The 23263-nt window shown below is 43.6% G+C and overlaps 1 protein-coding gene and 1 long non-coding RNA gene across 5 annotated transcripts in view; one reads left to right on the forward strand and one right to left on the reverse strand.

The window, feature by feature from the left end:
• Positions 1-14258, reverse strand: part of LOC116443636 — a 36205-nt gene extending 21947 nt beyond the window's left edge. For all 3 annotated transcript variants that reach the window (XR_004240008.1, XR_004240010.1, XR_004240009.1), the window contains exons 1-3: positions 12349-14258; positions 12125-12255; positions 1643-1711 (exon numbers count right to left, since the gene is read on the reverse strand). This is a non-coding gene — a long non-coding RNA (uncharacterized LOC116443636). The remainder of the gene's footprint in view (positions 1-1642; positions 1712-12124; positions 12256-12348) is intronic.
• A 103-nt stretch (positions 14259-14361) lies between these two features.
• Positions 14362-23263, forward strand: part of EP300 (E1A binding protein p300) — a 61930-nt gene continuing 53028 nt past the window's right edge. The window contains exons 1-2 of one of the 2 annotated variants that reach the window (XM_032107885.1): positions 14362-14637; positions 14968-15808. In XM_032107885.1, coding sequence (XP_031963776.1) covers positions 15715-15808 — 94 coding nt within the window. In that variant the 5' untranslated portion in view covers positions 14362-14637; positions 14968-15714. Of the gene's footprint in view, positions 14638-14967; positions 15809-23263 lie in introns of those variants that run through there. The other variant, XM_032107887.1, reaches the window with a different exon arrangement.

The raw sequence follows: 23263 nt of genomic DNA on the forward strand, positions 1-23263 counted from the left end.
GAGGTACCCTGTGCCATTTAAGCATGTTTATGTAGGAATGCTGCTATGTTTTAGAGTAGCAAATCCAAGAGCATCCTGTCATGCTCTGTAAGTAAAAATATTAGGATATCTAAAAAGAAAATAATTTATTTTGACTATCCAGAATGAATGAACACTAGTAACCAAACTACATGAAAACACAACTAAAACCATAGTCCTTATTTTCTGTATTTGAAAGCATTCAGTTTTTCTCTCCAATAATCTCTTGATTTCATATCTATACATTTTTTTCTTTAGTCACCTGGTAGCTCTTTTTAAACTACATGTTGAGAAAGAAGATTTCCTCACTGATAATCTCAAACCTTCAAAGCAAACCATGAGTTCCCAACCAAAGAGCTCTTTCCGTGTCAGCACAAGATGCGAAATTTTGAAATGCAACAAAGGTAAAGAGAGGTATTTAAATTCCTTTGAAAGAAAACAACTCCCTAAAATATTAATATCAAATGCAGAAGTACTAACACTTGTCAAAGCTAAACAGATCTTCACCTCCTAGGACTGCTGTGGCAGAGGGGTCAGAGCAGGTGGAAGAATATGCAGAAGTCAAGGAATAAAACCTCTTTCTGACAAACAGAGGCAGAAGCCTTGGAGAGGGAAGGGCCAAGAAGGACACTAATGCAAGTTGTGATCCTTCATTAAAATAATCATCAAATCAGAAGTGCTATGGCCTGGCAGGTAAAAGCTTTAGGTTGTAATCTGGGAGGAGTGATCACCAGGGTTTGAAATGTTACTTGGTGATGAATAAGCAGGTGAGCAAAGGCGGGTGCATTTACCACGTACACGCTCCTCCTTTTCATTCATCCCCTAGATGAGTTGGGAGCACTAAGAAGGAGATGTCCCTGGGCTAACCACAGGTCTGCTCCAGGGCAAAATTGCGTTTAGGCCCTAAGGGTTCTGGTCCATCCTGCCTGGCTCCTGCTGGTCCCCCGAGAATCGGGGCAGGGGAGCATGTGGGCGGCTCTGCTGCTCCTCTCAATGCCACAGCCACCCTGGGGAGCAATTTGGTGAGTTTTGCATCCAAAACGGGGTGAAGTGAAAAATTTTCTCTCTGATGTGCTCAGAGCAGTGTGAAAATAACACAAAATTAAGATAAAATTGAGAAAAAGTCTCTTTTAATCATTAAAAAAGTAAAAGAGTGCAACAGTAGACCACAAAGGTTTCTGGAAGTTTTTCCTCATGGTGTGTCACTTCCCTTTTAAATTCAAAACCACCCACTAGTGATTTGAATGAAAATCACTGAAAATATAAAAGCTCCAGAAGCGTTTCTGATTGAGAGAGGTGGACAACAAACAGATCATAACGCTGCACACAGTCGCCATAGCGACGGGGCTTCCAAAAGGACGCAGGGGAGCCTCAGCCTTCAGGAGCATCACCCAACATCCACTACCCCAGGAGAAGCAGGAGCATCCCAAAAGGGACGCTCGGAGTTGTCCTTCACAGGGAGGATGTCCCTTCAGGGAGACAGGTGGGAGGCTATGCAGACAGAGTCCTTCCTGCTGACCCCCTTGCCAAAAGAATCACTGAGCAGATGTGGAGATTTTGGAATCTTGGAAAGAGACCTTCAGAAACATGGCCTTAGGACAGCTATTGAGTTGTCTGGACTTACCACAAGCAGTGGGGATGGGAGGTGATCTCGGTGTCTTTGGCGGCCCAAATTTCTGTTTGAGACTGAGACCTGAAGAACTCCAAATAAATAAACTAATTAAAAACCAACAGAGGCCAGAAATCAACCAGCTTGGCTCAAAAAAATTTTCCCTGTCATGCACTGATTTAAAAAAGAGCACTGAAGGCTCCTGACTACAGCATGGGGCACAGTTCACAGAGGACTTCATTTCATATGGTAAAAACAAGATGAGTAAGGAAAAGAGTTGCTCTGCTACTCAATAAATAGCAAAAGCTATTGATAAATACTTTCAATAAAGTCAAAGTCCTTAATACTTTTTTTATTATCAGTCTACAGTGAATATATTGCTGCTGAACAGGCAGCCAAGAAAGGGAATGAGATGCAAGCCTGAAAGAAAGCAGTGGTTAGAGAGCACACAGATGAGGTAATGTTTATGATTTCATTGTGCAGGAGCAATTTCACCCAGCACTAACTGACAGTAGTGGTTAATTTGGGGAATTTATGATGGATATGCCAGGACACCCCAAGTTTAAAAAGGCCAAAGGAGTTCCTATGAACAGAAAAGGGAAGACAAGAGAAGCCAAGGGACTCACAGACCAGTCAGCCTAGCTGTAACTCTTTAGAACAAATAATTAATTTATTTGTAAATATCCAGGAGATGACAATGAGATGAGAAGCAGCCAACTTGGATTAGTCAAGACCAAACCATACCACACCAACCAGCTTTCCTCCCAAAGCACACTAACAGCAGAAGCTCCAGAGGTGCAACAACTTGGGTCCAGACAGGCTGTGGCCCAGTCTCATGCAATGTCCTGCTAAAGCAGGCAGAGAAACACACTTGATAAAATTAGTAGAGGGCAAGTGGCAAAGCCCTGTACTATTCTGGTCTTTAAATGTGATTTCTTTTCCAAATGAAAGGCTGTACCAAGTGAGGGTGAGCCAGGATCTGTCCTGGCACAGGCCTGTACATGGCTTTCATGTAAATTATTTGCCTGAAAGAAGAAAGATTAGGTTGCTTAAGTCTGCAGATGACCCAAAGCTGCGTCATGTTGCAAGTAACACAGATAACTCTCCCTAAAAATAATACAAAAGACACTTTCTAAAACAAAATAAGATATTAAAATTTCAGCTATGCTTACTAATAGCATCTCACAAAGACTGAATATACATACAGATGAGATCAGTCAAAATCCTTAGCTACATATCACCCTAAATCAGGAAATTACTTTCTACCAGAGCACTGTGCAGAGCTCGCCCCCTGATTAGTGCTGTGTCTGCAAAAGGAGAACCAGAGCATCTTTTATCTTACATTTTAATTTTTTATTTTTAAGGCCCACGTACTGCTTCAGACATGCTATAATTCACATCAGTGACAAAGAAATGTGAAAAGCCTTCCACCATGTTACCAGCAAGCCTGAGGCCTCCATGAGCTGGGAATTCAAATACATTTTGACCCTTGCTTGGACCGGACATTGTGAGATGAGAACAGACCCAAAGTAGAGTCAACACTGAGAAAACTTTAATGGTCAAATAGTGATTAATGTAACAGTGTTTTGTAGGTTTAGGTCAAAAGCCATGAGAGTAAGAGAAAAATTTCCCCCAAGTTAGCATCCCAATTCTTTTCCATTAAGAAATTCACAATATTTTAACTGTAGGAGGAACTAGCACAAGGAAACTGTACCAAGGAGAAAATGTGCTGAGCAGGATACCAGGTATATTTCTATAAGTTGAGAGATTTCCACCGGCAGCATGTTATACTCCCTTTACCTCTGCTGCAAGATAAACTTATGCCTTACTGGCAAGGCTTCCTCCTACACATCTGTATTTTATATTACAGATGAAGGTATGATCAAAACTGATCAGGCAAAATTAAAGGTCACTTGTTGATGGGACTTCCTGACACAGCTTGTGAGGAACCTGGATGACAGATACCCTCCAAACCACCTGACAGCCTGACAGCCCTACAGTGTGAGCCCAAGGCTGATTGAAGTAGAAGTTATACTTGTACAAATGATGATGGTGATGAGGGAAACATGGTTCTTTTGTATCATCCACTACCCAAAATAAAAACACCAACATCACCACTCTGCCTTGCTCTGGGTAACGCACGCAGAGGAAGATGAGCTAGACTTGAGCGAAGGCTCTCACTGGGCTGGGCAGGCTGCAGCCTGCTCTGGGGCCACATCAGACTCCAGGCTGTGTGCCCAGAGGAAGCCTTCAGTGCTGTGCTTGGCGTAATGAAGAAATATGGACATGAATTAAACCCTCCAAGGAATGATGAAATTACATTGCTTGTTTTCACCTTTGTTTTAATGAATCAATTCCATCTCTTCTTGTTTTTTCGTTGGTATGAATGGGTGACCAGGTGTGCTTGTGTGAAAAATACCCTTGGAGGACTACTAAAATTAACTAGTAAATTAGTTAAGGTGGCAGTCTTTGGAGCTGAAAACAAGATTATTCTGAAGTAGCGAGGCTTACCTAACCATCCCTTCTGCTTTGGCAGTAGAGAAAAACAGGGCCACTTGTGAAACAGGGCATATACAGACAGTAAATGTTAATACATTTAAAAGTAAAATCAAGGTTTAAGAAAGATGTGTTAAAGGAAAGTTACTGTGGTGATGCCTGTCACATTACATCCCCAAACACAGTGTAAACAAGATTACCATATGACCTGGGTCATACAGCTTGGCAAAAAATCCAAAGACTGGACATCCCCCTTCGAAGCAGGGGAGATATCTCCTTCAACATCCTTATATCTTTCAAAGGCCTATGTTCTTCACCCAGGGGGTCACTGCATCTGCTGGAAAGCTCGCTGGGGTTTTAGCCTGAAAAGACTCTGCCTCCTCCTTGAAATCTTCCTAGACAAGATTAAAATCTAAGTAATTCCTTCAGTGGCAACCTCACAAGTCACTTTGATAGATATACAACCTGTTGATCAACCATTTGAATCTACTGATTTATTGATTTGATCTTAATCATGATCTCGGTGTGATCATTTAATTGATCTGCCTTTAATTAGCTTAGTAGAAATAATGAATTAATCTAGTGATATCCTTGCTCAGGTGTTCCTTCATGTGTTCATCCTTTTTAATCACCTCTGCAGGGAATATAAAAGGTAGGTTTACACTATTAAATAGTCACCGAGGTCACAAACCTGAGGGCAGGAGTAAATTTGGGCAGGGCATATGCTAGCAGCTCAGCTCTGCATCTCTCCAGCCAACACCTCATACACCTTGTGAATAAACTCATCTGCAGCCATGTTTGGTCTCCCAAAAATCTTGTTGCATTGCTGAATGAAGGGCATGGAGGGCTTCATCTCAGAAGCAGTCAAACATTTCAAGGATGTCTCTCTCCATGGTGCACAACCAAAGAGGAGTGGACAGGGCATCCTGGGCCCCACACTGGATGATTTATCCTCCCTTAGGCTTCACTCATGAGCCCAGAAAGCTCTGACTCCAGAAGTCCTTCAGGAAAAAGTTGTTACTGAATTAAACTGAAAGAGAAGGCGAGATTTTGAACTGTAAGATTTTGAATAATACAGTACTGGGCTGACAAGCATCCCCTTCTGTTCTTTATTTTTTGCATTGTCATAGTTCTTGGATACCAGGAAAGATCACACACTCCTGTGGGATAGGCACCACACAAAAAACAAGTCTCAATGGACTTTTATGTGAGGTGGATGGGTGATGGAAGGAAATGAACAGCTGAAATCACACAAAATCACTGGGTATTTGCACCTAGATGGTTAAAATTTGACCAGAAGAGCTGAGATTTCATGCTTGTCACACGATGTGAGTGAACAGAGAAGGAACTGGGCTGGTGCCCATGGAGTAACCTACCACGAGAGCATGAGCTCCCACTGCTCCCCATGCCCAGGCAACTTTTCTTTCAGGATTGATGCTTTCAAATTCAGGTCAAATGCATAACCAAACAGAATGAGAGGGCGGGGAAAAAAAAAAAAAGCTCATATTACCAGCTCTGAGTGGGTAAGGGATGCAGCTTTCCTGACCACTCAGTTAGCTAATTTTGTTCTTTACAGATATTGCTGTTAGCTATGTGAGAAAGTCAGCAGACATCATCTGAACTGGCTTAAAAATGATAAACAAGCATTTTAATTTTTGTTTAAACTGGAGAAGCTGTTAGAGGCCTTTTCTGAAGCCAGTTTAAGTCAATGGAAGGATTTAATCGGGCTTTGTTTGCAGGTGTGGCAGCAGCCTCTTTTAAAGTCATTCCTCTGCTTATAATCAAGCCTTACCCCGGTCAGATTTTAATCATTTCTTCCTAGGTTAGGGGCCAGGATGGGCTGGTGACAGTCCCTGCTGCAGTCACATACCACTCGTGTGGTGCTGGCATTCGAAGCCAGGCTGCTTCACTGTTTCCACTGCTGACTGTTTGCAAACGCAGGAGAGGAGCTGGGAATGAACAGAGCAATGCAGAGTCGGGGAGGGAGGGGTTTGGTGGCTGGGCTGGAGTTAGTCACCGCAGACTTCCATTTCCAGATCATGAGGAAGGACTCAAGCCATTTTAGGCATTTTCTTGGACTTCCTTCCCGGCTTTTAATTGAAATACCCAGGAGGGATGGAGGAATCCACAGGCCCATTCTGCACTGATGTGGGATACTTCTGTGCAAGCGCAGACGCGCTCACCCTTCGTATTGTAGAGTCAGACCACTGTTGTTAGTCCTTGGCTTGGTTCCTTTGCATGGGAACAGGAAATCTTTCACACGTCTCACCTTCTGGAAGCTGATGGACTCCTCTGTGAAAGATGCTCACTGTGGTGAAAATAATTTTTAAAGAATTTTCTTGCAGGAGCTAACTATGCTGGGATGGCTTGAATATTCAAAACAAAACACATTTCATTCCAATACCTCTGAGGTATATAAATATACATATACATTTAGATATACATATATCTGTAAGTGCCACAGATAGGAAGACATATGAACCAGCAAATTGCAAAATCGCAAGAGGCTTCGAACACCCCTGTTTCTTTTCAGCAGGAATTCAGATGCCTACATCTAGCAGAGCAAACAAGAAAAAACTCTGCATAGCTGCCAAGACGACTGACACATCCAGATGCCAGACTTTTCACTACGCTTCTCACTCTGGTGTTCTAAGTTTTGCATCTCCCCTTGTCCGGCAGTCCTTTTTGCCAGAGCAGCTGGTTGGGACATCACCCCCAGGATGTCCTGGGGGAGGCAGGCAGCAGGCATGCTAGGAGCACATCCAGCATGGCCAGGCAAAGTCCCTTCTGTCTGTTCCCAAAATTGGAGCCAACACTCACAATGCAGGGCGGCAGCAGCAGCAAATGGGATTTTTTTTGTGGTTGATGTTACAACTCTTTTTCCTCCTGCTGAGACAAAGGAATTTTCTCTGTATGGGGGACCCCAGGGTCCTGGTCATCCAGAGAAGCTTCTCCTGGGCTTGGTGCTTGGCCTGGCAGCACCATGCCCCTTCACACGGGGCCCACACATCTGCACAAAATACTTATTTATCACATGGTGAAAGAACCAATGTTTCTGTCCTTTTGTGATGCTGATTATGCACCTCATACTTTGTGTTTTGCTTTCTTGAAGCTGATTCTTAATTAGCAACAAAGTTGTGGTCACAGAAACACTGAGGACAGAGGAGTGACATCAACCTTGAAATTGTTACTTTTCTGACCTCTAGAAAAGCTCTCTACCTTCCCCTGAAAGCTACTTAAAAGGTTTCTTCACTTCTAAAGAATGATAAACAAGTCCTTGCTGACTAAATATCATATGCCAACCACGACTTTCCTTTCTCTTTGGGGCCTGCTGGTGTATGAAAGTTCTTTAATGAACCATTCCAGCCATCTCAAAAGGTTTTAGTTTTACTCCCAGGTGGTTGCAACTTTATCATGGTGCCCGTGCTGGACTGGGCAACTGGCCTTTCCCTGACACCCCACTGATGTGGTTTGTGACCACCTCCATGCACTGAATCTGGAGCATGCTCTGGCACCCCTTTCCATGTCTGTCCTGTGATCAAAGGGAAGGCATCTGAGATGGCAAAGGAGGTTGGAGTAAGTATCACAGATCAGCCCATAAAGCAGGTCTGCTCTGCTAAAATGATCTTTCCATAGCTTGAGGCAATGCAGGAGCACGAGGAGAAAAAGTGTGTTGCTGGGGGGCTGCCACAGCTTCTGCATTCTGGCTGCTCCCTTGCTGCCTTTTAGTAGTGTTGCACCATCAGGGGCTGATGCTCCTTTCTCCAAGGCTCCCAGGCCTCACCTATGGGACAGGCAGGGAATGAGAACAGAATGTCTGCTGTTGCCTGATGTCAGCATCCCTTGCTACAAGAGACCAAAAGAAAAAAAACTGACAGGCAATGAAATGTGAGGGTTCACAGGCAAACTTCTGGGAAGAGAAGTGATAAATTCATATAAATTAGGAAGGTAGGGAACTGAGGATTAACCCTACTGTTTTACACAGAGTGGTTGCACTAGAATCAATTGTATTTTGGTGTTTGTGGTTAATTATTGACTTCCATTTGAGTGTAGAAGGAAAGAACTCATGCCAAAAAGCCAAGAAAGTACAAGATCTTTTTAGAGAAAAGCAGAAACAGAAAAAGAAAAAAAAAACCAACCAGACCTATATTTCCTGTGGAATTTTTTTCTTCCATGGCAGCTGTAAAACCAGCTCAGATTGTGTTTACTAAGTGTATTATCCTGTGAACAACAGGGTCCCATTAGTTCCGTCAGAAGGCCAATACCCTCTGTACTGAAAACCTCTTGATTCACTAAATTTCCCTGCCACATAGTAAATTCCTGCTTGACCCCCTTGAAGGAATCACTTTAAATCTTGAAACATAGAATCTATTAAAGCAGAAAAAACCCCAAACTTTTTCCCTCTCTTTGCATTTTGAGTGGAGACATCAAACAATACATTGCAGTTCAGCATATAGAAGAATGCCGTGGCAAGTAAAAAATAATAAATTAAGAAATACTGAGAAAAAAAAACAACAAGAAAGGAAGGGATTGCATGACAGTAATAAATGTATTCTGTTCTTTATAAACATATGTGTGGTGTGGATTTGTGTCTGTGGGACAATTCAGGAAACAAATGAAAAGATAAGTTTCGGGTTTAAGCTCAGCAGATTTCAAAGTGCATTGTTTATACCCTCTACAGTGCAATAAAGCTTATCAAGAACTTTTCCATTGGATACAAGAGTCAAAAGAAATAAGAGGAATGTGAACAGTATGCTTCCTTTGGGTGGCAACAATATCTGTAATTCTTTCAGCACAGATTTCCCATGTTAGCTTAAGCTCTGTCTCACAACGATCATTTTTAGCAGATAATCGTAAATATTTTGCTGAGCTGAGTTGTTCAGAAATTTGCCATCATTTCACTCTCCACAAGCTCAAAACACGTGGCAAGTTCAAGGGCCCTTAATTAAAAATATAATACTTTCACTCTAGAAGCTCTTGCTTGCATCCTGGTAATACTCTGGGATAAATCAACTGCTGATGTAAATGCATTAATTTCAGTGTAACTTCATTTAGAAGCTACAAGAGTACTACATTTTTATTTAATGATTTGAACGTGCTTTCTGTAAGGGGGAGTAGGATCACCTCCCTCTTACAGAGGAGAGAGCTAAGCCTGGGAAGTGAGAGGCAGAGATTTGACCAGCCCTTGGTAAAAGGTGGGAGAGCGCACAAGCCTCTCGCTCCGATTCCACATTTGTGCTTTCAGCATGAACCAGGACATGGAAATGACACACAAAGATATATACGTTTCAAGCACGAGATTGGCTCTCGATCACCAGACCTCAAAGCTGCAATGTTTCCTAGGCAGAGTGTACTTCTGCCCCTCTCTTAAATTGAGAGGTCAATTTTTGTCTTCTTTTCTTATTTTGCTCTCGTAAGGGAATACAGCATGGCATGTTTGTTAGAACTATAATGTTGCATTTGCTAATTAAATAAAGTGGGGGTTTTGGGAGAACTTCTTTTAAGCAAAACCATGTGTTCCAGGGAGGAAACATTCTTCTGGTAAACAGCTGAGCCCTTAACATTTAGCAACATAACTCTGTGTTTGCAGCTATTGAAAACTGTGTGACCAAGGAAGCCTGTGTTTCTGAGGCTGAGGACTGAAAGCATTTTGCTTTCTGTCAGAACGCCAGCCCTTTCTTTTATGTATATGCTAAAAGCAAGAAAGAATCAACTATTGGATGGTTGCTTCTTATGGTTTTAATAAAATTTGTCTCATATCAAAACGCTGCTGGGTTTTAATGTTGACGCTGTGCTGAGCGATGTTCTCTGCTCCGGCACAGCTGGCTCTTGCTTTCCAGAAATATAGCTGCACCCTGGCATTACTTGCAAAAAATTGCAGCCTTAAATTATTTCCTCATCCCTCTGACCTATGCCAGGAAGGACCCTCCATGCATAGATCTCCTCGCTGGTACGGAGAAGGGGGTCATTCCTCCTCCCCTCCCCAGCTGCGGCGTGAGCAGAGTGCTGTGATGGCAGGAGGTAGCTGGGGAACAGAGGAAGTTACCTGCCAGACATGAACAGCAGCCCTGGAAAGCTCAGGGAAAAAGATAATAGAGCTGGAACTACAAGCAGAAATAGGACTGAGAGAATGGGAGTGTCCTGTCCCTGGGTCCTGCTTCCCATTCCACAAGTCCACATCTTTTGGAGACACTCAAAGGGCCACAGGGCTGTGGGGCAAATCCTGCTGAAGGGGAGAAGGGAAGTTTTATTTGGTATAAGTGATTTCCTGAGCAGCATTAGAGGCGGGGGGGTGGGGAGGCTGGCTGGGTGACTGAGATCTTACACCGCTTCTCCATCCAGCAGCTGGAAGGGGAAGGCCACAGTCCCGGCTCTCTGCGGGCCGAGGGAGATGATTATTCCTCTGCCCGCTCATCTCACTGAAGCTGGGCTGCTGAGCTCCGGGCATCACGTTGACCTTTGCAGTACAAAGGGATCTTATCTTGTTCTTTGTAGCCCTCAAAGCAGCTGGGCATGCTTACAGATTTCAGTAACTTACCAGCTAAGGCCAAACAAGATCCCACGATAAAAGTTCAAGGCTCTGCATTCCTCTCTCATTGCTTTCCCGAGCAGATTCTCATTTTAACCGGACTTATGGTACTTTCATCCAGTTATCTTGAAGTACATAATGACTACTGTAATTACTGACAATGATGAGCTAATCAATTCTTCTAGGTAATATTTTCAAGTGATAAATATTACTATTCTTGCTGTCAGAATGGGGAAACTGAAGCAAAGAGGAGAAGTTGTTGGATAAATAGGTGTATTTTACTTTTAACGGTATAATAACCTCCTGGTTTTATTTGTATAGGTTTATGTATTTGCTTCTTAGCATGCTTTGTGTTCTATTATTGCTTTCCAGTAATGTTATCTGTCATGGGTTGTGTGCATGAACTAAGGTTCATTTAAGAAACTGCAGTGATTTCAGAAAACTTAACAGATATTTAAGGTTTTTTTTGTCATTGTTTATAAATATATTTGATTTATCATAGCTCTATTTTCCTGACTTTTCTTTTTTTTCCTCCTTCTCTTATTTTTGATGCCTTCTTTTCGAGAAAAATCCCACAAATACCATTCTTTTTCTACTTATTTTCCCTATACTTCAGCTTGCATATAAATCTCTAATATGGAAAGCCAACAGAATATGACTTTCTAATGTCTAAAGAACTAAGATATTCTACTGGGTAGGAAGCGTGCAAGGCAGACCTATGCCTTTACTAAAATATCAGTTAATCACTTAAATCTATAATTAATACTCAGAAGCTACATGCTGGTTTGGTAGCATTTACCTAAGAGTTTAAGTTTCCCACAGTTCAGGTATGCTTCCCTGAACCCTTTTCAAGGGTAGATAGACAGGTAGCCAGATCAGAGGCTAAGCTGCACCAAAAAAAAATTTAAAAAAATAAAATAAAATTTTGTTTGTCAGCACAATTTCAGTTGAACTGCGTGGTAGGATCTAGTCTGTAGGTAGGAACAAATGTAACAAAACTCTTATTTGAAACATTTTCTTTGCTCCAAACTTGTTGTTTAGTAAGGGCCTGACTTGAAAGGCATTTAGGTGTTTATGTGCACCTCAGTGTTACCTCAGTGTCTTTATAAATCCAGCACTAATTCCTTATTGATCTGTGGGCCTCCAGATGGTCTGAAAACCTTATATAGACTTATTTCCATCAACTTTTAATTCTAAGGAGACCAAAAAAAGAAAAAAAAAGAAAAAAAAGTTTAAATTACTCTCAGCTGTGTTAAAAAAGTGCTTCACAAACAAGGGAAACAGTCAATCTGAAAAAAAAAATGAGGTAATATAAAACTTCTATAACTGCAATATTTTGGGAAATTTAGAAACAATAGAAGGCAAAAAACCTGTGAGAACCACTAACATAGTTTTTAAGGTACCACTCTTAAGTAATGCTGTTAGCCCTCACAGCTTTAGTTCTGGGACTTTCTGCTCTACAGATTATTTACCTGAGGCTTATTTGTCCTTGCAAGGCTCCCTCCACGTCTCTTAGTGCACTGCCTATGGCTTCAAGACTTTTCAGGAAGGCAAATCCAATCTTTAAGCGTTTTTGGAGAGGTTTTTTGTTTCCCCTTTTGTGCTGGGGGAGACAACAACAATCTTGCTTGAAATAAAGCCCAAACAAGGGAAACTGAAGAGTGGGAGTATGTAAGGGAGCTGGTGGATAACTTACAAGGCTGTGAATCTCCTCCTGCCTGTAGGCTCCTCTTGAAGGCTGCAGTATTGATTCTGTGTTTAGTCTAGCCTCTTCCCAAATACCTGCTTCGGCTCTTACATGTACTGCAGAGAGCTCAGCCCTGAGGGTGAGTGGCAAGGGAAGTCCTCCTCGCAAATGTCCGGTTTTGGATCAACACCCCCCGACTTTCCGTTAAAAACATGCACGTGCCTGCATTTCCCTTCCACTCCTATCCTGTAATGGTGTGCGGCCCGACGGAGTCCAAACGCACTGAAGGGAAATGCCGGGATGGGGCATTTCCTCACAGATGAGCCCTCAGAGATTCGAGGAAAACTCGTGGCGGGTCCGTAACCTCTGGGACGGCTCAGGGGCCGAGAGGGCTGGAGAAGGACCGCGCCAGTGTCACCTGCGCCAGCCCCTCTGAGGGGCGGGTGTGCTGTCAGGGCACTGCAAACCCTCGTACCGTGCCCTGCGCCATCCCCGGCACAGGCGGGGGTCTGGCACAGAGCGCGGGGCTTGTGGGCTTATTTAGTCTCTGGCATAAAAGCGTGGGGGGTTGGGGTTTTTGTTTACGTTTTGTAACGCCGACGGGAGCCTGAGGCAGCTCTGGGCACCTCCGGGCTGGGCAGTACAGAGCGCCCCCAGATTAGGAAAAATTTACTCACAGAAAGGGCAATTAGGCATTGGGAGCTGCCCGGGGAGGTGGTGGAGTCTCCGTCCCTGGGGGTGTTTAAGAAAAGACTGAACGTAGCACTCAGTGCCATGGTCTGGCTAACATGGTGGCGTTCGGTCATAGGTCGGACTTAATGATCTCAGAGGTCTTTTCTAATCTAATTTATTTTGTGATTCTGTGACCTCGCACATCCACCCGCCCGGCTCGGGGGCCTCGGGGTGCGGGTCCCGCTCCGCAAGCCCTCTGCTCAGAGGCCGGGGGCTGGCAGCCCGGGCTGCCATGTCTGTGGCGCAGCACGGCCCGGGACCGGCGGCAGGAGCGCCCCGCCCGCCGGCGCCGCGGGGAACCGGCCGGGAGCCGGCAGGGAAAGGAGGAGGGCGGCGGCGAAACAACCGCGCTCCTGCCGCCGGCACCTCAGCCCAGCAGGCCGGGTAGCAGGCACCGGGTAGTGCGGCAGGACTGGACGGCCGCAGGACCCAGCCAGGCTCCCTCGGGCCTCCGCCGCGCACTTTTGGGCCGACAGTAAGGCCGTGTGGGGCGGGGCAAGAAGAAGGAGCCTTTTTTTTTTTTTTTTTTTTTCTTTTTTTTTTTAAGGGAAAAACCCTTCGCCTCTAAGGGGCGGGGCCAGCGGAGTTTGCGGAAGAGCCCGGCTTGGGGCGGGGGCTGATTGGATCAACGCGGTCTCGTGACGGCGGCTGGAACGGTCCCAGCCCCTCCACCCCGCCGGCGCCCCGCGTTCCATTGTGTGCGCGAGCGCCGCCGGGCCCCGCCCCCGCCATGTCTCCGCCCGCAGGGGTGACCACGCCCCGGTGGCGGCCCCGCCCCCCCGTGTTCTCTTGGCTCATTTCCGGCCGCCGCCGCCACCGCCGCTTCCCTCCGAGGGCTCGGGAGAGCGAAGGAACAACAGCCGCCATTTTGTTTGTGTGTGAGCGACGGAGGGAGGAGGAGGGAGCGAGAGGCCGAGCCGGACGGGGCGAGCCAGGGGGAGGGCAGCGCACAGAGACCCAGGGGCTCGGACAGGGGACGGGGAGAGAAGCGAGGAGCCCAGAGGCCCCCCCCTCCCAACCTGCCCCGTCCCCGCGCTATTCCCTCTCTCTCTGTTTCCTTTTCTCTCTTCTCCTTTTCCCGGAATTCTCTCCCCCCGCGCTGCCCTCCACCCCCGCTTTGCCCGCTCTGCACACACGCCCCCGGAGCGCCAGGCAGGGGCAGTACGGAGCCTGCGCTCGGCCCCCGCGCTGCCGCCGTCCCGCCCCAGCCCCCCCTCCCCCCCCGCCGGGCAGCGCCGGGGACCCCCTCCCCCGCCCGGCCATTCCGGGGCGAGTCCCCCGGCCTCCTCCGCTGTGATTTTTCTCCTGTTTTATTATTTTAATTTTACCTCTCGCTCCTCTTCTCAGAGGGGTCGCTGAGCGGCCTCCCCTCCCACCCCGACTACCAACCTCTTCGCTCCCTTCCCCACCCTCGCAGAGGCGAAGGGGGAGTCCCCACCGCGCCCGAACAGCGGCCGAGGGTCTCCTCCCTCGCTCATCGCGCCCCGCATCGCCCGTGGGTCCGCGGGAGCGGAGACGGGCAGCCCCCTCCCTGCCACCGTCCTCGGCCGCCCGGGAAGGGGGAAGGTAGGCAGAGAGGGCGGGAGGGGCCGGCTTCTTCCTCCTCCTCCTCCTCCTACTACTCCTCCTCCTCCTCCTGCCGCTGCTGTGGGATCGGCCCCTCTGCCTGCGCCGGAGGAGGGGGGGCAGCCTGCTACTGCGAACGAGAGAAAGAGGAAGGGGAAAGAAGAGAAAAAGGGGGGGGGGGGCAGAAAGGGTGTTGAAACCCGCCCCCCACCTTCCCATCCCGCGATCGGTGCTGCCTCCATCAGGACAACAACCCCTCCTCCTTCCCTGCACAACAAGATGTGAAGCGGAGACTCCTGGGACTTATCCTCACCCTCCTCATCCTTACAGCTCCCCTTTCTGCAGCCATTAGCGACGGGCGAGGAAGAAGCGAGTGGAGCTGGGGACCCCGCGCACGCCGTGCCACTCCCCCCGCCGCCTCCCCCCCCAGCCCTGTCGCTGGCGGTGGGTATTTTTTCGCAGGGTGGTGTTGGAGGGGGAAGGAGCCGCTGCTTAGAGGACGGTGATCTTTTTTTCTTTTTTCCTCCTCCTCTCCCCTCCTTCGCCCGCCTCCTTGTGGCGATGAGGAGGAGGAGGACGGCGCCGAGGAGGAAGAGGCTGATGGCGGCGGTGAGGAGGCAGCAGGAGGAGGAGACCCCCCGAAGGATGAAGATGATGGTGGCGGCGGCGAGGAAGCACCAGCACAACAGCCGGGATTAATTTTACTAAAAAAAAAAAAATATTCACCAGCCTCCTTTTTTTTTTTTTAATTTTTTTTTTTTTTTGGCGGGGGTTTTACCTGCTCTTCCCATCTTCGTTCAGTCCTTTCGCCTGGGGGAAGAGGCCTCTCCCCCGCCCGCCCCAGCTCCCACCTCTCCCAGCTTCTCCGCTGCCGCCCTCCCAGAGCCCGAGGAGCAGAAAAAGGGGAACTTGCCCCCCCCCCACCCCCCCCACCTCCCCCCTCCGCCAGATCCTCCTCGCTCGCTCTCGGCGTTATTGTTGTTCTTCAGCTGACTCGGGGCCCCAGAAGAACGTGAAGGTTTTGGGGTTCACCCCCCAGCGTCTCTCTGCTCTGAGTGATTGTCTAAAAAATTAAAAATGGCCGAGAATGTGGTGGAGCCGGGCCCGCCTTCAGCCAAGCGGCCTAAACTCTCCTCACCGGCGCTCTCCGTGTCCGCCAGCGACGGCACAGGTCAGTCTCGGGGGCCCAGGCCCTCCCCACCTCTCTCGGGGCCGCAATTCCTGCCCTTTTCTCCCCTCTTTTGCCTAAATCTCCTCCTCCCTTTCGCTGCTGTTAACTCGAGCCTGCCTTTCTGCTTCCCGTCTGTTTCGCCTGTTCTCGCTGCATTTGAACCTATTGGCGTTAATGGCTTAGGGAGGGTGTTCAGATGTTTCTGCCCTTCTGATTTTTTGGAAGTGATTGAAAGCAAAGCTGTTCGGTTTATTGTGTTTTTGATCAGCTGCAGATAGGACTTAGCAGCTCGTCATTTTCGTGTCTTTCACAATAGTAGCGATTACCGAGCTCCTTGCTAAGCATAATGCCAGTTGCAGAAATACGAAATACTGCTAAAGACGATGCTTTTGTACGCTTTATTGTTGATTTACGTGTGTACACACAAATGTCTTGGTTTTTATTTTATTTTGCATATACAGGGGTTTTTTTACAGCTTGTTTAGAAACGAGAGATTTATTTCTCTACTATTTTTGTTTTCTCCGTCTTATGTGCAGTCTGCTTATATGATTTATTTTTTTTAAATCTTTCATTCTTCTTCCTTGCAGAAGTGTATCAAAATACTGCTTTTCTGATTCAAATAGACCATCAGCTTTAGAAAAAACAGCTAAAACCAAAATCCAGATGCTACTCTTGTGGCATAAGGTTTATCGAGACTCTTGCCTTCTTAGAGATGAAATTTTACTTCACTTTATTTGCATTAAGAATCAATATGGAGTGTAGTTAATCTTGCATCTCCTATTTCTGTGCTGCAAGACCAAAATGTCTGAAATTCCCCTGTAGACTTGAGCTGTGAAGAGGAAAGGGGCATCTCTGCAGTCCTGCAAAGGTCTTTGGTGGTGCTGCGAAGGCAAGCTAGAGCCGGCAAATTTTAGGTGTCCCAATCCCTAGCAAATATGAACTGGTTGTACTGGGAGGGGGGGAGGAAGTAACAAAGGGCTCTTCAGCTTTTTAATGCTTCTTGTGAAGGAGGTGAGTATTCGGTGTCATTTTGCTATGAGAATACTCTGTTATCTGTCCCACAGGAGTTTCTTTGAACTCACATTAGATCCTATTAGTCTATGGGATATGGAGGAGGCCTCCTCCTGCCAGTCTGGTGACTGGTGGCATTTCTGAAGGCACCAGTGCTCTTGTTCAATGCAGTTAATAACTGGCAAGAAAAGGGAAGAGTTGTTTTCTTGTTGTCGGTTTGGGTTTGTTTTTTTTTTTTTCCTAAAAAGCTCTCTTTGACAATTAACACCAGGTTTTAATAGCAGGTTTTTGGTTGAGCAGAGGATGTGATTCTACTTGGAATCATCTCCAAAATTTTCATTTTGCCTTTTCTATTCTCGGTGAATGACATATTAGTTTTGAAAAGTTTGTGTGTGACTTTCAGTGCATATTAAATACAGCCAATATTATGTTGTAATTGGAGGACATGACTATTCCTAATATCAACAGGTCTCTAGTAAGAGAGTAGAAGAGTGTTGGAGAAGCTACTCTTTAGCTGGAACTAGTTGTTGGCTGGTTTTGTGCTAGATTTGGAAAACGGTGGTTAATTCAATAGTAACGTTTTTTAACTTGTCTTGACAGTGGTTATTTTGCTCTGCTTAGAGAGGTGAAATAAAAATATTTTGTGAGAAAGGTTCTGATACTTTAAAAATATGCAAGTTAAAGGCACATTTTGATTCAAATGAACACACATCTAAGTTCCAACATTTGTGATCAAATAAGGGTTGGGTAATTTGTGAATGTATTTCAGTTTAGCAGGTGCAGACTTTCGCAGAATACTTAGTCTTTAGTTGTTAACTTACTGGGCAGCTTTTTACAGTTAATAAATGAACTTTTTACAGTTTTGGTGAAACACTAGGGACTGGACAGTTTCAGTAGTGTACAAATGTGATAATTTTTCCTAAAGTGATTGGGACTGTCATCACCTGATAGCTATGCAGAGGTTTATAGTGGTGCAAACACTTCATATATGCTACATAAAATCTATTAAAATATTCTTAGTCTTCTGCCTTTTTTTAAAAATTGCCAACTAATTATGCGAACATGGGACAGTTTTACTTTCTGTGGCTTTTAGCATGACATATCATATCTATTTCTGTAAATAAAATCCAACCTATGAACCAATGAATGTATTTTGAGAGTTATGTTTTTTCATTTGCTGCTTGAGACTGCACTTTGTTTTGTCATACTTCTGTTGTGGGAAATTGCTTTGAAGTTTACATTTTTTTTTAACCTATCTGTCGGTTAAATTTGCTTTGAAATAGTGCAAGCAGCTGTCATTAAGTAAATTCCACTTATAGAATCTTGTATTGTCCCCACTCCTCAGTTAATTATAGGAAATAAGTAACATGGTGCTTATGTACTTACTCAAACACTCTTTTTAAAACTGTTAGATTCTCAGCACCATCAGATGGAAGGGGAAAGGCAAGAAACTTGCACTGTTGACAAACTTTTTGCAGCACTTGTCCATAGTGCTGGTTTTGCTTTTAACTTTTTGCTTAGTTTCTTAATCTGAAATGTTTTAATTTGTTAGACATGTAAAAATGATGACTGACTCCTGTTAAATTGTTCCTAAATTTGCAGATATTAAGTGTATTTATATTGAAGACTAAGAGGAATCTCTGACTCATGTTTTCACTGTAAACCTGAATGATACTCATATTCTGGGCCTGGAATGTACTAAACTGTAATGTTGGTGGCTTTCTTCTAAAAAGAAGTAAGCAAAGATTGTCCTAATATGCTTGATTTATTGGCAGCAGCCAAGTACAGCTGCATTTCCCACTGTTGTTGCAGTGCTGCATCTTCTTCTGTCTTAAAAGTTATGGATGGTTCATGTGTTCCCTGCTCAGAATTTGCTTTGCCGTGGAACATACTGTGTTAGTTTACTTTTAAGTTGCTTTATTAATGCCAATTCATCCTTTAGGAGGCAAACAGAAATGTTTGTAGCACATCTTGTAATAAACATTTTGAAGTAATTTAGAAAGTCTTGGTATTTTCAGTGCCCTGTAGTATATTAGAATTTGAATGGTCCCATTTTTTCTTTAATGTTGTGTAGCTCTAGAATAATTTCAGAGATAGGACTTTGTGGGATTCCCTTGAACTACCACAGGTTTTTCTACAACTAATTTTTTTTTTTTTTTTGGTATCTTCTATTTAAGTGTTAAATTTGTTGCAAAGAAGAATGGTAATGATCTGTGTATTTTGTCTAGGCCTTAAGATTTCTGAGGGCCGTTACAACTCTACAGTGGGTTCATCTTTTGATGGCAACAGTGACTTTGTCACACTTTTGTACCAGCACGGTTACATTGACAGAAGTACTTTGCCAGTGTAGCTCCTTTGCTCACCTTTCCTAACTGGTAGCAACAGTTTTGATATGTTGCATGTACTCTAGCAAGACTTTCTTAAACACGGTGTTAGCAAACTGGTGCATACTAGTCCCCCTGCTATAACAGAATAACTTGAGTGCATCCTGAGGAGTTACCTCTTGGAGTGAAATGGGTGAAAATCGTTCATAAAGATGCCTTTTTAATTGAATGGTTTAAACCACTTGTTTTGGGGGGTTTTTTTGCAGGGGGCAGGGAGGTGTGTTTTTATTTGTGGATCCCTCAACTTTTCCTGCAGTGATGCAGGTGTGCTAAAATTGCTATGTACAGATTTCAGTGCGGTCTATTCAGGACAGGAGAGTTTAATCATATTTTACAGCACCCCCCACGCCTCCTCCTGCTTAGAAGTAACCTGTCTTCTGTGAACTGGGAAATTGTTTTGGGCTCTGGATTCAGAACCACTGTGTTTCTTCACAGAATAGAAATGGAGTACACCCCCTGCTGCAGTGTGTTTGTATAGTATCATGTCTTTAGGCTGCTAGATCTGAAAATAAGATTTTAAGTTCTTAGTGTTTTGGGCTTGCTGTGACACTGGAAGTCAGTTTTCTACAATTAGTTGGCACGTGTTATATCAGAGAATGTATGTGTGGTACGTGCCTTAACATCCCTCAGTTTACTATATCCAAAAAACATGTTTTTCTGTGCAGTAGCACATCTTCAATCTCCCTTGGAGTATCCATCTTTTGTAAAGTCTGGATGTTCCTTTTTGTCAGGAACTGTTTTTGACCTTTTAAATTTTATTCTCCCTCACATCAAAGGTCTAAGACCTGTAACGAAACTTCTCTTCTGGGCAACTGCAATTTTGACTGATACTCATCTTTCATTTGTTCCAAATGGATCAGGATGTTTCTTTTCTCAAAATGAGTTGTATTAATCTTGTCTCACTGCCCTTTTCAATTCTGTTTTCCAAGAGCTGTGTGTTTTTTGCTAGCGTTTGTATATACTACATTTAAAATTAAATACATTACACCAGTCTGATTTCTAGCTAATGTCAAAGACCAGATGGTCAGCTACATTTAACTTACAACCATCAGTTATGTTTCCATCCCTTCTTGTTAAAAGCCATACTTTTTGCCGGTTTTGCCTTAAAATGTCATTTGGTGGATGACATATACTGTAGGTATATGTATGCATTGGTGGATGCCTGTGTGGCAAAAATGAATGTCTTTGGTGTGTAGCTAAAAAGGCTCAAAGTAACTGTATTAGGAATAAATTTAAACTAAGAAAATTTAAGTCTGTGAGACTTCTTTAAAAAGTAAACCAATCATTCATATTGTGCTTAGTGATTTTTTTTTTTAAGAAAATTTTGCAGTCTTTTGAACCTTGTAGATTTCCAAACTGCTGTATCTGTTCTTTTGTGTCTTTCACCAAGTATACTGTGTCTCTGATGTAGATAGGTACTTCTTCTGAGCAGTGTTAGAAAAGTACCTAATTTTTTAAAAAAATAAATACTCCAACACAAGGACCACACATACCATGGTGTAAAACTGAGTGTTGAGCACTTACAGATAAAAAATCTTTGAGACTGGAAAACCAGTTTACAATTGCAATTTATAAATAGATTCACAAGTTTAATATTGCAGGGAAAAACCTTTGTTTGGGAAAACACTTGGGAATTTAAATCCTAGATTAAAAAAAAAATGTACTAGTTTTTGCATTTTGTTCTTCACAGTCCTAAAGCAGGGCTTGCATTGAGTTCAGGTTATTGGTCAGTTGTGCATTTGTAGAAAACCAAATTTTATCTGGGAAGGGTCTATCAGACTCTAGGGTTTAGTGTATGTTTTTGGGGGATGTGGGTCTAATAAGATACTGGGGCTAAATGCTGAACTTCTATTGTCCGAATTCTGGGGTTTTGTATCTTTACAACTTGGAGAAAACTACTTTATTATTAAATTTCAATTTTTTATGATTTAGTATATATTTCCTGTGTCTTCCCTGTAGGCTACTTGATCATCTCCGGTGTGTCACCTCATTGTCTTGCTTAGCTGCTTTAGCACGAGCAGCCTTTCAGTGCTTGTTCCAACAGCATAATGATACTACTTCAACCTTTCTTATCATCTGAATTAGTGCTCCTTCTGAGAGGGTTTGCCCAAAAATCACCTGGATTTATTATTTGACAAATGGAGTAATTCTGCTGTGTAGATTTCACTGACAACTAAACAATGCACACCTGTCTGCAAGGATTTTGTTTTTCTGTCTTTACTTAAACTGTAGCAGCAGGCTGAAGTAAAATACATCTGTCTCTGCATATGGTGGTGTGCCTGACAAAAAATTTCTGTGGCTGCCTTAAATTTGTAGAACTTCAAGTAGAACTTAAACTAGAGCAGAGATCCTCTCCCTGAACAGTATCAAACAACGTATTGTTCTCTTCCTAAATAGCAACAAGTTTTCTTAAAATGTACTGGTGTATGAATGTGTTTAAAGTTATCTTAAAAACTCGATGTGCAGTAGTCTCCTTCAAGCATCTATTTCTTCCAAATCTTTTTGAAGAAAATCAGGAATGTTGAATTCTGGTGGACTCAAACCACAGTAACTTGTTGCTCAGTTGATGCTGTTCCTGTAAACACACCTGGCATCAAGGATGTGAAATCAGGGGCCAGTCTAAGATTTTAATTAAAAAGTGCCAGTTAAGTACAGAACCTTGAAGAGCAGGTTATTTTCTATTACTGGTTGTTGTGAGATGGGGCAGATAAAGATTTAGCTCTTTTCCATTTGATGGTGTGAAACACCTCTGTACTGCATCTTTTGTTGTATTCCCACAAGAGATCTAAGTGTAGGAGTTTTGAACATTCTCTGCTTGCAGAATCAAGATTTATTACTTCCTTTTTTGTAGAACTTCCAAATACCACTGAATAGACAATTTCTCTTGTTTTAAGAGAGATTGTAACACATTCCTACTGTTTTAATGAACTAAAAGACTAATTCTCAAGGTTTTTTCCTTTTCGGAATTCTAAGAAGTAAAATTCCAGCAAAGTGCTGATATATGGCTTGCTCAGTACAAATTTTGCTGCAGCTAAACTGCCTTTTACATGTTCCTGAATGCAGTTTCAGGAAATCTGGGGAATTACTGGTTTAAGATAATGAAGTCTGATCTGCTGACTTACGTTATTTTGTTTACTTGGGTATTTTTTGTACATAAATTCAGCATTGCTTTTTGCTTTTACTCCGGAGTAACGTTGAATGAACTCAGAAAATTGATTTGACTTTTTGGTAATTGTATATGCAGATTGCATAGTTTCAAAGTCGTTGTTAACTTGACGATGAAATGAACTTTACTCTTTTCTTGAAACTGATTTGTAATCACTTCTAAAATGAATTCAGTGTGCTCTATGCACATAAGGGTGTTCCCATCCTATGTTCATGTACCCAGTTTTGTCCACCAACATAGCAGACCAGCACAGCTTCTCTTAACTTTATAGACCTGTATGTATACACAGATGCCACTGGGAATAAGAATACTAACTTAGAGACTTTTGACTCTAATCTTGAAGTTAAAGGTAGCCCAATGATTTATGCAAATACCAACATGTTCACAAGGAAATTATTAATGGTGTGACTTCAGCATTTTATAATTAAAATTTCAAAACTTTATCTTATGTGGGTTATCAGTGATGGCAAGACTAGTACCTTTGTATAAAAGCATAAATAAACAGGTACATAAATAAAAATGTCTCTGAAATTCCTGCTTAAGTAATATTAAATCTTTAAACATACCTTATTCTCGAATTTTGACCCCAGTCTTTTCCATGTGATTACACCACTTCTGTTTCCCTAAAACAGTTACAATTCTATATTCCAGAATCATACCCATTGCATTTTCACTATGGTTTTCAGTGGTTAAGTCCTGGTATTGTCTGTATCTCTAAATACTGATTTTTGAAGAACTTTGAATATGAAACTGAAAAGTGGGTTATAAATACAATTTTCGTCTGAAGCTGTGAAAAGCATGCATCACTCAGAGTCTACTAAAACAGGCATTTCTGTTGATACTAGTTTGGGAAAGGTAGGACTTAAACTTGCAGGTTATTGAGGCTTCACAAAA

This window comes from Corvus moneduloides, chromosome 4 (assembly GCF_009650955.1).
Source record: "Corvus moneduloides isolate bCorMon1 chromosome 4, bCorMon1.pri, whole genome shotgun sequence".
NCBI lineage: Eukaryota > Metazoa > Chordata > Aves > Passeriformes > Corvidae > Corvus > Corvus moneduloides.